Raw genomic sequence first — 13,815 nt, forward strand, 5'->3', positions numbered from 1 at the left:
CTCAAACTCAAAACTTAAATATTTCTTTTATTTTACTTTGAAAGTCGTGAGACCGACGGAATTTTGTCACTGCACTGTATGACTCAGGAGGGCTGAAACCTGTGGTCCGCCTCATTACTATCTTGGGGGGATGGGATCAGAGGCTATAACACACAGCTCTTTAACCTCAGTCTACCTGGATAGAAAGTTGGATTTCTCACATCTCTGTTCAACACTATTGCAGAGTTAGACACCATTGAACATGTCCAGCTAGTTCACAGCTCACTTTGGAGCAGTGGTTTATGTAAAATAAAAACATTTTAAAGGGACACTGATCTAAAGCAATTCCCGGGGACTGGTTGTTGCCTTTGTTATTGTTTTTAATAATATAGCAGAAATCTAGACTAGTTCGCAACCTGTGCTGCGCAATTCGTAAGCGCATTTGTCACTTTTATTGATAGTATAAGGGCGTATGGTCATATTGATCAACAAAATGAAGTACAGTTTTGGAAATAATAAGGAAATGTAGGTACACTATTTTGACTTGCAACGCAAAGTAAATATTTCTCCTGAGCATTGCTTATTTTATCGAGTTTATATTTTTACAGTCAAAATGTGCAAAATTTTCACTTAGGAAATTTGATTTGCCTGAATATTCAGTTATTTTACAAACTGACTGAAAAATATGTCCATCTGTATTATCATGACAACGAATTCTAAACATTTTTATGTTTAATATCATCACCAAGAGACTGTCTGCAGCTTTACAAAGAAACTTATTCGATGTCACGTGTCTCTGTAACAATCAAATATTTAAAAATATATATATTGTTTCAGGATATTATAACCCGTGTTCATTTCTCAACTGATCACTTAGATTGTTTCAGGTGTTTCACATAGGTGTCAAGTCTCGATCAAAGGTCGGCTGAGAAAGCCCACGTGACAACTATTTTCATAATGTCCACGGTTCCTAAAAAAATACATTGAGTTAGATAACAATGAGCAATCAATCAATGTATTATCGGTTAACCCTTTGAACAAAGTATGTTGTTTTTACATCGGCACTTCACGCCATAATATGAGTATTCCCTAGACATGTAAACACTCACTTTTGACATATAAACTGTGCAAGATAACAGTGATTAATCAATCAATATATTTTCTGTTAATCCTTTGACTTACAAAAAAGTAAATCAACTGATCATTAATCTCTTGCTGGGCTGCCACGTGCATATTACATAACACACATATCACCTCATTGACAACCTGGAGTTAGATTGAATAAACACCCCAGACACAATAAATGCCAAATGGGAACCTTTGTCAGGTATTCTGAGTGGTGCTACCACTAATTATACCTGTAATAAATTCATTAACTGAGCATCAAGTGAATGACGACAAATACACAAGTGTAGGGTTATACCAGAAACAAGATGACAACAAGGGAGTAGTAATCGTATTATCGACGCAATCCGAAATCCGAAAATGCTTTCACTGCATGGATACTTTTTTTTAATATTAAACTATTACAATCAGGTAATCCGATGAGCTCTGCTGTTCTTTTTGTCTGTTTGTTTTGGCTGAAGAAATTAATTAACATGCGCCCTTTGTCAAAATCTTTGTAGATCACGGTTAATCAATCACTGTTCAAAAATGAGTAAAACAAAAAAAATATTGCCTCCAAGTTTATTTTGCTGTCCTTGAAGACGGTAGACCAGTCTCTTGTCAGGCTCAGTTGCGTTGCGTATCATCCAGGTACTCATGGGGGAAAAAACAATGACAAAGGCAATAACCAGTCCCGGGGAATTGCTTTAGATAAGTGCCCCTTAAATGTAAAACTGATCCATTCAGATTTTTACTTGTCTCAGACCAAAGAAGTAAATACGTCTTTGCTCAGACTAATGGACACATGTCTGTATCTAACCTGTCCATGACTAACCTGTATTTGAGGCCTTCTATTTATGCAACATGAACAGGTTGTAACAGCTGGTATGTGAAATGTTATGCTGAAACACAAAACATTCTGCACTTGTACAGATTTATCAATAACTGAATACTGATTATTATTATGATGATATTGACCATGACTTTTAAGACTGATCCATCTTTACCTCTTTTCACAAACCAGTTTTAATGACAGAGCAGGGTAGCTTGATGCCATTTTAGTGTTAGGAGAAAGATCTTCTGTCCCTCTGTCTGCTTGACAGCTCCATTGGGGGATGAAAATATATGATATTTCACCATAATTTGTATAAAGGTCACAAATGCAAGGCAGATATTGATTCTCTTTTTTGTATGTTCTATTTAAATTTAAACAAATAATAAATCTTTAGAAAGCTGATGGGAAGGTTCAATGCTTCTTATGATTTGCACTATGAAACTATGAGGAGTTACTGTTTTGCAATATGTAGCAACCACTGAAATATGTACGCACATATAAGGTAAGAACTTTAGTGTTACAAACTGCCAAATAAACCAAAGTGATTAGCTTTGAACAGCTCTTAATTTGATTTAACCACATGAGCTTGTTGTGCCATGTCTTTTCTGACCCTACCTTCTTTCATGCCATTGAAGATCCTCTTGAAATCATGATTGATCTACTTTAGTGAATAATAATTAATACCAACAAATCAGGTTAATGGTGATTCTTATTAGCGAATACAGGAGTATAGGAGCTTTGGAGTAACCTAGCAGTTAGAGTGATCGCTTAGCAATCGGAAGCCGCGGGTTCTATTCCCCACATGTGTGAAGTCCATCTTTGGTGTACCCCACCCTGATATTATTGGAATGTTTCTTAAAGTGGCACAAAACCACGCTCGCTCACTGTTTAAGAATATTTACTTGTCCTTTCAGAATATGAGGTGGTTTTTCCCTACGTGTTTGATGGAGGTGATAATGTTGTGTCCCGAGACTGGAAGAAAGTGGCACGCCATAAAAGAAGTACCATTGGTCGGAGTGTCATCCACGTCAACATCAGTGGCTTTGGGGAAAAGTTCAACCTGGAACTGTGGGAAAATAAGAAGCTTCTTGCACCAGGATTTAAAGTTTACCATCGGAAAAACGTGTCTAATGACACTATAGATGAAGAGCAGACGTCAGCGGAAGAGCTTGAGAATGATCTGGCGTGTTTATATACAGGGAATGTTCGTAACCACAACAACAACCCAGTGGCAGTCAATGTCTGTGATGGAATGGTGAGTGGTATGATTTGTGTTCTGTCCAAAAGTTGATAACATGTTGTTCTGATCTTTTAACAGGTAAAATGTACAGAGAGGAGCAAGGGGATGAAGGTGCTGTTGAGATAAAAAGTATATACAGTGAGACCTTGATAATCTGGACAGTATCGAAACCAAGGAAATTGTCTATATGAACAAATTTCAAGATTCACGAATCATGAGTATGGAGTAATGTCCACATGGTTGTATATGGACATTCCTTTCAAGATTGTCTGGAGGGTTGATTTCCTGGACTTGTGTGTTCCAGACTGACCGTATCATAGATGCACATTTATTTTCATTCAAAGGTGGTAGCTTGATGGTTGCAGCATTTGCTTGTCACAGCAATCTGGGTTTGATTCCCTAAACGGGTACAATGTGTGATGCCCATGTTCTGTCCTGGCATGACATTGCTGGGAGATTGGTAACCCTGGTGTTAATGTGCAATGTGCCATCCACTGTAGAATCAGATAGATTATCAAATTTCTGTATTTCTGAATCATTGGTAATCATTAGTCTTTTGATTGAACTATAGGGTGGCGTAATAGCCCTCTTGGTTAACAAAACCAAACACCTTGGTTCAATTCCACACATGGTTGCAATGTGTGGAGTTCATTGTCTGTTGCTCGCAGTGATATGGATGGAATATTTTAAAGCAAAGTAACACCATTCCAGCTCATGCAACTGCAAATAGCTTGATATATTTTTATGGTCCTTTAATAGGACTTCGAATTGATGAGACTCCATTGTGCCTTATTGTAGGTAAAGATCCATGGTTCACAGAGACTTGAAGAGGGCTTAAATTTGAATCTGCATTGAAAGGGCCTTAAATTTGAATCTTCATTTGAAAAGTCCATAAACTTTGATAAAATGCTACGAATGCCTTGAATTTGGAAATCCATGAAGCTGACGAATAATCCATAATTTGGTTGATAAATAATATTGAAACGTTTGTGTGTGGACTTGAAAATTGGAAAAGTCTAATTACCGGTATGTACAAATCGAGCCTTCTGACATAAAACTAAAGTTTTGTATGAACCATGACATCTTTAACATATTGACAGAGCAGTGGTCATGCAGACCAGATTAGCGGCAGCAGTTTAACCTGATTGTGGAAGCATTGTCTCAACACAATAGGAAGTGTGTCACCTTTGACCTCTGTGTCCATGTGGGTGGACACTTGACCTCATTGTAAACACAAATTCACTTGTCACCATGCACTGACCATACATGTCACACTGACTGACCTTTCAGTAACAGACTTTTCTACAACTGACATTTGAAGGAATCATTTAATGACAAGCTGTGACAGTTGTAGAGGTTAATGTGGAAGATCAGATTTCAGTTGGAAATGAACTTCTTTTTTTTGCTAATCATGTATTCAGAAATATATCATCACATACTCATTTTTAGTATTTTTTTAAAGTTTTTGGACGTGTATTTTAAATTTTAACAGACAACACCTACTCTCATTTTTGGACACATGCCAGTCACTAGACTCATTTTTTACTAACACACATTTCTTCAAGCTCCGCATAGTGATAGCTCATTCCTTAACAAAATATATAGAGCATGAAAAAATTATCCTAATCTCTGTGGGAGTCTTTTTTAAAAACACTAGTCTATGGGCAATTAAGGACTCTTTTTTGCAATGTATTCTGATAGATTAAATATATTTTGAGATATGTCTTTGCACAGTGCAGGGAAAAAGTCATGGTTTCAAACATATCCCATATGAAATGGAGCTTTATAATTATTCAGAAACTGACGGGACATGATTAACAGTTTGATGTTTCAAGTTATTACCCATGTTCTGTTTGAATTATGTTTTTAGATAATCATAGAAGGCTTACAGAGTATGTGAAAGTCAGAAACTACAAAAGACGCTATTGTTGTTTTTGTAAGCCGAAATGATTAATTGTGTGAAATCACATCTGTCTCAATAGTATAATCTCATGTCCAATAAGAATTTGGATGTAATTCATCTTTGTTGATGAAGCATGAAGATATGAAGTAGAATCAGCCAATCATCATTCTGTGGTGGAAGGAGATTCAGAAGAGAGGCATACATCATGCATAATGACCATGCTATCTTCATCTCGTAGCATCCACAGACAGGTTCATATCTCTTCTAGCCACTATCATATACAGTGTATAACAAATGTTTATGAAATCTTACTCTACAGCCCAGTGATACACTCTCTTAAACCATGCCCAATCTAACCAATATTTCTCCAGAATGGAAGATAGGAATCATTGTCCTTACATTTTGGTTCCGGATAATCAGACAGTGGGACAAATGGTTTCACGAATAAATGAGTTACTCTGCAGATAGTTGATCCCTGTGAGCTTGTCAGATGATGCTATCAACATATTCAGCGTGATGATCGAGTCCAAGGGGAATGCGCACAACTGCTGCAAGGATATAGACTTTCTAACTGGGATTCCAGGGGTCACTGACTGGAACCAGGGAGACTCAACATCAGATATGGACACTGTTGGAATGAAGGCAATTACAAGAGAGGCAGATATTCTATGTCAAAGATGAGACCTTTTATCCAGCAATAGCCACAGGGACAGTTTCTACCCAGCCATGGCAGCTCAGTAGCATGCTTGTGATGTGTGTAGACTCTCGAGATGGGGCGAGAAGATGTGTGAAGCTAGTGAAGGGAGGCTTGACCTGTGGGATATGTGGGCTCCACTCCATGTGAAGCTGGATATCTATACATGCCCTGTGTGTTGTAGACCCCAGGTACCTATCAGCCACAGGGTCAAGTCCTGCACAACTTGTTACTACTGGGAGGGGACCACCCACCTCCAACAGACAGAACAACACTTCTCTCATGGGATGTGTTTCTGTGGCCCAAGTCATCTAAGGTGCCTCAGTTGGCTATGCTTCAAGTTGTGTCTCTTAGGCATGCCATAGAAATGAATGCCCATGGGTTTGAATCCCAGATTCACCCTGATTGGTTTGGGATGTCTCTTTGGCCCAAGTCGTCTAAGGCGCCTCAATTTGTTATGCTTCAAGTTGCAGCACTTATGCATGCCATAGATACCTATGACTGTAGGGTTGAATCTCAGATTAACACTGGTTAGCTTTCATGGTTTGTCAGCTCCTTACCCATGCTCTTGGGTTTCACCAAGATGGTAAACATCTAAGACCTGCATCACATGGGGCTTTTCTCCCACATACTCATTGATAGAACGTATATACTGTAGCTTACGATTTTTAAAAAATTGACATTTCATATGGAAATATATAGTAAGCTGTACTAGACTTTTTTCCCAGGTGTGTGCACATGTACTACAGAGGGTATGAATTAAGAAATAAACAACGAGGGGATGATCAGAGTGGTTTATTCTCCCAGCAGTGTTTTCTTGTATGATAAACAACGATCACGAGTCGATTATTTCTTATATGAGATATCAACATTATGTACAGCCTCTTTTAGGATGATAATAAAATGGAGAAGCTTTAAAAATCTTTACCCATATATTGAAAATAATGACTCGCTCAATATAATCCGACCTTGGCATTGTCAGACAAGTCCATTTAGAAATACCCATGCACAGTAGGGTATTTCCTACATATTCTCACAATCCTGACAATCCTCACTTCAATTATATGTACCTTTTCTGAGTTTTCTCCCAATGACGATTATCATATCTCTCCCGCTTTTGGATGCAATCTTTCAGCCATAGCGTTAATCTGCGTTGCCCAGCTACATCTATGGGGAACTCACGAGACACTCCCCCCAAAAAAATAAGGTTTTCCAATATACAACGTCATCAAGTTCCGATCATATGTTCAAATCTCCAGAAATGACATCATGCTAGAACAATGTTTCATCATGAAATTAAACCACCTTATTTCTTCATTGTTCTTTGTGACTTATCGCGTAGCTATCTTATATTAAGTTATTAACCCATTACTGCAAGGTTCATCATTGTTGTATTGGGGATGAAGTTCTTGACTTAAAGAAGTCATTAAATGATAGCATAATGGTTTCCACACAATGAGATGTGACTGGTTAATTAAAGTGCGACGCCTTTTTGCTAGCAACAGTGTCGCTGCTCATTTGAGATGATGGTAGAAGAAACTGTATTCTCTTGTAGTGTTTGTATGTGTTGAAGCAAGGACGCATGTGTCATTGGTTCGAATCCCAAACTTGCCAAGTTTTTTGGTGACCCCTTGTCTGTCACACCATACCAGGGGTTGTGGGTTGTGATTAACGTGTATGACCTGCATCACTTTGGCTTTCCTTCTTTAGATTTGACACCCTGTGATATAACTGAAATACTTTCAAAAGCAGCATATATTAAGCCTGAATCACTCACTACACATTGCAAGTCCTGTGTCTGTGTGTTTAGGACATCAGAGTACTCTGACATGCATATTTGGGACAATGTGGTGACTTATTGCCGACTCCATGCTTATAAGAGAATGTTGTTTCTATGTAATGAGGCCTTATTTATTTACAGATTTTTGCTAATGCATCAACTTGGGTGAGTTAAAAGCAGAAAATATTTTTGTTATTTTGCATGAAGTTGATTGGATCAGGTGTAGTTGGATTTAAATGCTAATACTGTTTAAGTGAGGGAGTTGGTTTTACACGGCATTGAATATCATTCCAGTTATATAACGGCGTGTCAGCTTACTGTGGGAGGTAAGCCCAAAGTGATGCAGGTCTCAGAGTTTTTAAAGCTGACAGACCGAGAAACATAATTGGGGTGAACCAGCATTCGAACCCACAATCATAGGTTTCTTGCGTGCCCAAGGCACGTAACTCTGCATTGCCAGTTGCAGTGCCTTAAACACTTGGGCCACCCTGCCCACTCTATTTACTTTAAGAATGTTTAGTTCTGTTGATAGGAGGTTTTCTGTTTTATAGACATAATGCTAAGCATTTGATACATTTTGATTTAAAAGTAATGGTTACTTTTGTTATGGATGATATTTGTTTCAAGGTTTTATTATTTGGGTGTATCAAAGATGAAGTGTCAACAAATATAATAAATTGAAACTATTTTCATTTTGTTGGTTATGGCTTTTGGCACCATTAGGTCGAATGGGTAAACCGGAAATTAAAAAAGGTCTAATGTAACAACTTTGACACTTTAGGAAATTTGTGCCTCTACAAACATGTATTTCATTTGGCATTTTATCTGAAAGGGAATGCAGCCACAGCTAACATATGTTATCTACTCTGACAGTGAACCTTTAAGAATGGCGATACTGCATGTATATAATGGGGCTCTGACACGTGTGTCAGAAACCCTTCTATAAGCAGTTCGTAATATATTAGAGATATAAGGAGCAGGAAACAGTTGTCCCCCTTGCCGTGATGTAGAGGGTGCTGGTGATAGTCAGGCTTTGATGTGTACAGGTCTACTTGAAAGGTTGCATGCTACTACAGACAATGTTTTCTTTACAACTGATCTTAGGGGTGCAGGTGGCAAGGGGATCAGTCAGGAGGGCTTGCATGGCTGTAAATATGAAACATGTCGTATAAACCATTGCCCAGAATGATAACTGTCCAGATAGTAAGGCCTTCACCGCTGCTTGGTTGGTTCATCATCACATAATTGCTTTTGAATACGAGATGAAAAAGATTGTTTATTGCATCTGTTTTGGGTTGTTGGAAATGAATGCAGTAATGTGGCTTTTTTAAACAATAAAATTACATCCAGAATATGATGCAGCCATAAAATTTCATGCCGAGTCATTGATTATAGATTGAGTTACCTGCCCTTATTGTATTTCTTGTCGGTTGATGAAAATTAATGCAATGATGTGGATTTTTTAAATAATGAAATTGCATCCTGAATTTAATGCAGCCCTAAAATTGAATGTCCAATCATTTACTTGTGGATTGCTATACCTGCTCATGGTGATATCTAAAACATGCCTTGATGGTGCTGATGGATTCTGGAAAGACTTATTTTGTTTGTCCTTGATGGTGCTGATGGATTCTGGGAAGACTTATTTTGTTTGTACTCGATGGTGCTGATGGATTCTGGGAAGACTTATTTTGTTTGTACTCGATGGTGCTGATGGATTATGGGAAATCTTATTTTGTTTGTGCTTGATGGTGCTGATGGATTCTGGGAAGACTTATTTTGTTTGTCCTTGATGGTGCTGATGGATTCTGGGAAGACCTATTTTGTTTGTCCTTAATGGTGCAGATGGATTATGGGAAGACTTATTTTGTTTGTGCTTTTTTTGGGGGGGGAGGATGATACACATGCTGGGTGGGGTGTATTTGACTAGGACACTATTATTTGAAATAAGTAGATGTCAAATAAGACAGGTAGTGACTGACAGCCATTACAGATCATTGTACTGATTCAACAGAACAAAGATTTTATTGCATTGTTGGAAGTCACCTGAATTGTATTAATGAAGGATGTTACAATATACTGAATTTAAAGAATGGAAGCCTAAGGCCATAACATAATATATTTAACCATTATTCAATATTTAACCATGCCTGCCTCACAGCTAAGTAACCTACCATTATGTTGTCTCCATGTAAACTTTTTGCTTGATAAAATCCGCCATATTTGATGAAACTGACCAGCGTGGACTGACCAAGAAACATCAAGGTGATTCCGGCATTTAAACCTACGTTTATAGGTCTGTTGGCACACCAAAGGGATGCAACTCTGCACAGCAAATTGCGACACCTTAGTCAACTGGACCAACCCATACACCGGTTTCAAGAGAGAAGAATCACAGAGTAATATATTTGGCCTGTGATGATAAAGAAGTAAATTGTATAACCAAATGATAGATGTACTGCCAGAGACCTTAGGCCCTTTCCACTTCATCCCACTCTGTGAACCAAGATGTCCTGATCGACTTAATGCCTCAGCTTGAACCTGAAGTGTTGGTGCAATCTACACTGACTTCTTTTCCCAGAGTGAACACTTCACTCATTTCTTTTGCCCTTTTATGTAAGGGAAACAAATCCAGCTACCAATCACCCACAAATCATCCACTTAAAGACTTCAGGTGGACTCATTTCTTGAAAAACCCTCGCCATGGGGGTGGGGAGTATAGCTCTGTGGGTTAGGAACCAGTGACCCAGAACAAGCAAAACTGTGATGAGTCACAGGTAGAATAAGCCTTGACTCTGTGGTATGATTATTTGGCTTTGCTCCTCTGTGGTACTTTGGAACGACACAGCTCTATTATATAAACAGGTGCTTTCAGCATTGTCTCAGTGTAGACTTGATCTCTAGGGGCAACTGTATTACTTAATCTGTTTGTCCCGATTAACTGCTTTGACTGAGTGGTTCTGCCGCCCTGTAGGTCTACTGTAGGTAATAGAGTGCACCCTTTCACCCCATTGCAATTGTTGGTGTGTTCACGGTATAAATGGCAGCTGACAGTGTGTGTCCCATCACCTGCAGAAGCGGTGCACAAAGATAAATGCTCTTGTTGCATGTTCTTTATGACTGATATATGTTGAGCTGGTTTTGCACCCTGTTAAACTTCTCAGGCTCTTCTCATGAAAGTTTATGAATGAAGTGGCCCAGTGGTTAAGGCATTGGCTAAGATCTAGGTTTGGCTTTCTGCTTGGGTCCAACATGTGAAGCCAATTGTTGGTGTCCCCCACAGCAGTATGCCTGTTTTACTACTTAAAGCAGCTTTAATCATGATCACTCTCTTGCTCTGATGTGGCGTAGCCTAGTGGTTAAATAGACAATCTCACCTGAGTGTCTTTTGATGTCAAATATATCAACACAAGTTGATAAAAGTGAAAAAATCCTGAGGCTTGCCAAGGATTTTGCCACTTTTATCAACGAGTGTTGATATATTTGACATCAAAAGACACTCGGGTGAGATTGTTTTTATCATCCAACATCATTTTTTCAACTTTGTCAATTTGTAGACAGTAATTAGCAGTGTCTTCAGTGTAAAAAGAACTGTTAATAGATTCAGTAGCAGAGCCATTAGTGATGTCATTTGATTGCGACATCATGGTAACCAGTGACATCACAATGGTCTGCAAAACATTGTGATGTAATGTCATTGCAGCGATATCTACAGTGAAGATATAGCTTGATCTCATCCAAGTGATATCTTCTGTGGGAGCCAGTTTTGGATGATAAAGTGTTTGCTCATCACACCAATGACCTGAGTTTGATTTGCCATATTGGTGATCCATGACACCGATTTTGGGTGTTTCATAATGCAAGTTCATTCCCTTTTTCACTTTGGGTGGCACAGTTGTCTAAGTTTCACAATGTACGGTTGTGAGCCAGCTGCCAGAAACTGGTGATTATGGGTTCAAATCCATGACTCACTCACCCCAGTCAAGATCATCAGTTTGCTAATTTTGTCAAAGTGAACTACATTTATGCCATGGGTTACTTTTGGCTTTCCTCCATGCCATTACATGAATGAAATACTGTTTAAATTAAGTTAGTCTCTATCCATACATTCAATGACTCCTACACCCATAAGGTATATGTCAGGGACATTGTATGGAGATATTTTTTTCAGCTCAATATACAGAACCACATATTTTTTATTTAAAACTGTAAGCCTGACTTTTTTAAAAAGAAAAACTCCTTGCAAGAATGTAACTTTTGTCCCAGGCAAGAATGTATATTTTTTAACCCAATAGCCTGAAGCATACGGTAATTATTTTTTTCAGAATTTTCGGGGACAATTTATTTGGGGGATTAAATCATAGGCACCCCCCAAGAATATCAAACGGTATGTTCCTTTGGGCTGTTTCCAAATTCATGAATGACAATCCCCAATCCCTTGTACACCTTGTGTTAACCACCCTCTTCCATATCTTGCTCTAGTAAGATCCATCTGTGGCACCGACCACTCAGAATGACACCCCCACCTCTGAAAACCATAACCCTCCCAGTAAGGTGAGCTTATGTTTATGTAAATTGGGCATAAAATGAAATGCTTTGTGGGAGACTTTGCCTGTCCAAAGGACCTCAACATTTCTCTCTGTATACAGTTCAAATTAGGACACATAGACAATAAAGGAATAGATAATAACAAAGCCGGACAACAGAACCATTATGTAAAAATTGATTTAAGGAGAGGATTTTGACATTTTTGCCCTATTGAAGTTTTTATTACCTTGGCAGGTGTACAAGGTTGCATGACATTATCTTTTATTACTTAAGTCACATGAAATCATTTATGTTTAAATGTCTGTCATATTTAAAATGTGACTTTCAGTTCTTTGAAATGAAAAGATGTTATTAAGATTGATACTTGCCTTGTATCATATTCTCGTAAATAATGAATCAACAGGAGAAGGATCCTCACGGATAATAGCATTCAATGGTCTTCATATGGTGGGATGAAAGTGCTGTTAGAGGTGGTTGGATGGGTGGTATGTAGCCTGACTGGACAAGCCAGCAGGGGGGAGGTCTGTACAGGAAGAGAACAGGTGAATCAAGGGGTGCTCACTGGGGTGCAGGAATTGTTACAGGTGGGTGACGTACCATGAACCAGTAGATTGCATAGTGTAGTGAGCAGGTTGTGATCAGAGGGCACCTGATGATGATGTCTCAGGGGTGGGGTGGAGTGAATTGTAACAGGTGGGTGACGTACCATGAACCAGTAGATTGCATAGTGTAGTGAGCAGGTTGTGATCAGAGGGCACCTGCTAATTATGTCTCTGGGGTGGAGTGAATTGTTACAGGTGGGTGACATGCTATGAACCAGTAGATTGTATAGTGTAGTGAGCAGGTTGTGATCAGAGGGCACCTGCTAATTATGTCTCTGGGGTGGAGTGAATTGTTACAGGTGGGTGACATGCTATGAACCAGGGGTAGATTGTATAGTGTAGTGAGCAGGTTGTGATCAGGGGGTACCTGCTAATTATGTCTCTGGGGTGGAGTGAATTGTTACAGGTGGGTGACATGCTATGAACCAGAGGTAGATTGTATAGTGTAGTGAGCAGGTTGTGATCAGGGGCCACCTGCTAATTATGTCTCTGGGGTGGAGTGAATTGTTACAGGTGGGTGACATGCTATGAACCAGAGGTAGATTGTATAGTGTAGTGATCAGGTTGTGATCAGGGGGTACCTGCTAATTATGTCTCTGGGGTGGAGTGAATTGTTACAGGTGGGTGACATGCTATGAACCAGAGGTAGATTGTATAGTGTAGTGAGCAGGTTGTGATCATGGGGCACCTGCTAATTACGTCTCTCGGGTGGAGTTACCAGGAACTGTTACAGGTGGGTGACGTACCATGAACCAGTAGATTGTATAGTGTAGTGAGCAGGTTGTGATCATGGGGCACCTGCTAATTACGTCTCTCGGGTGGAGTTACCAGGAACTGTTACAGGTGGGTGACGTACCATGAACCAGTAGATTGTATAGTGTAGTGAGCAGGTTGTGATCATGGGGCACCTGCTAATTACGTCTCTCGGGTGGAGTTACCAGGAACTGTTACAGGTGGGTGACGTACCATGAACCAGTAGATTGCATAGTGTAGTGAGCAGGTTGTGATCATGGGGCACCTGCTAATCATGTCTCTGGGGTGGAGTGAATTGTTTTAGATGGGTGACATGCCACGAACCAGAGGTAGATTGCATAGTGTAGTGAGCAGGTTGTGATCAGGGGGCACCTGAT

At 39.3% G+C, this 13,815-nt stretch overlaps 1 protein-coding gene across 2 annotated transcripts in view; it reads left to right on the top strand.

Annotated features, from left to right (window-relative positions):
* The window catches only part of LOC139454307 (A disintegrin and metalloproteinase with thrombospondin motifs 16-like), a 220,051-nt gene that overhangs the window by 148,496 nt on the left and 57,740 nt on the right, over window positions 1–13,815 (top strand). For both annotated transcript variants that reach the window (XM_071235933.1, XM_071235934.1), the window contains exon 4: window positions 2,833–3,173. In XM_071235933.1, coding sequence (XP_071092034.1) covers window positions 2,833–3,173 — 341 coding nt within the window. The remainder of the gene's footprint in view (window positions 1–2,832; window positions 3,174–13,815) is intronic.

This window comes from Haliotis cracherodii, unplaced genomic scaffold, assembly GCF_022045235.1.
Source record: "Haliotis cracherodii isolate W230 unplaced genomic scaffold, xgHalCrac1.p SCAF_10, whole genome shotgun sequence".
In the NCBI taxonomy this organism is placed as follows: Eukaryota; Metazoa; Mollusca; class Gastropoda; order Lepetellida; family Haliotidae; genus Haliotis; species Haliotis cracherodii.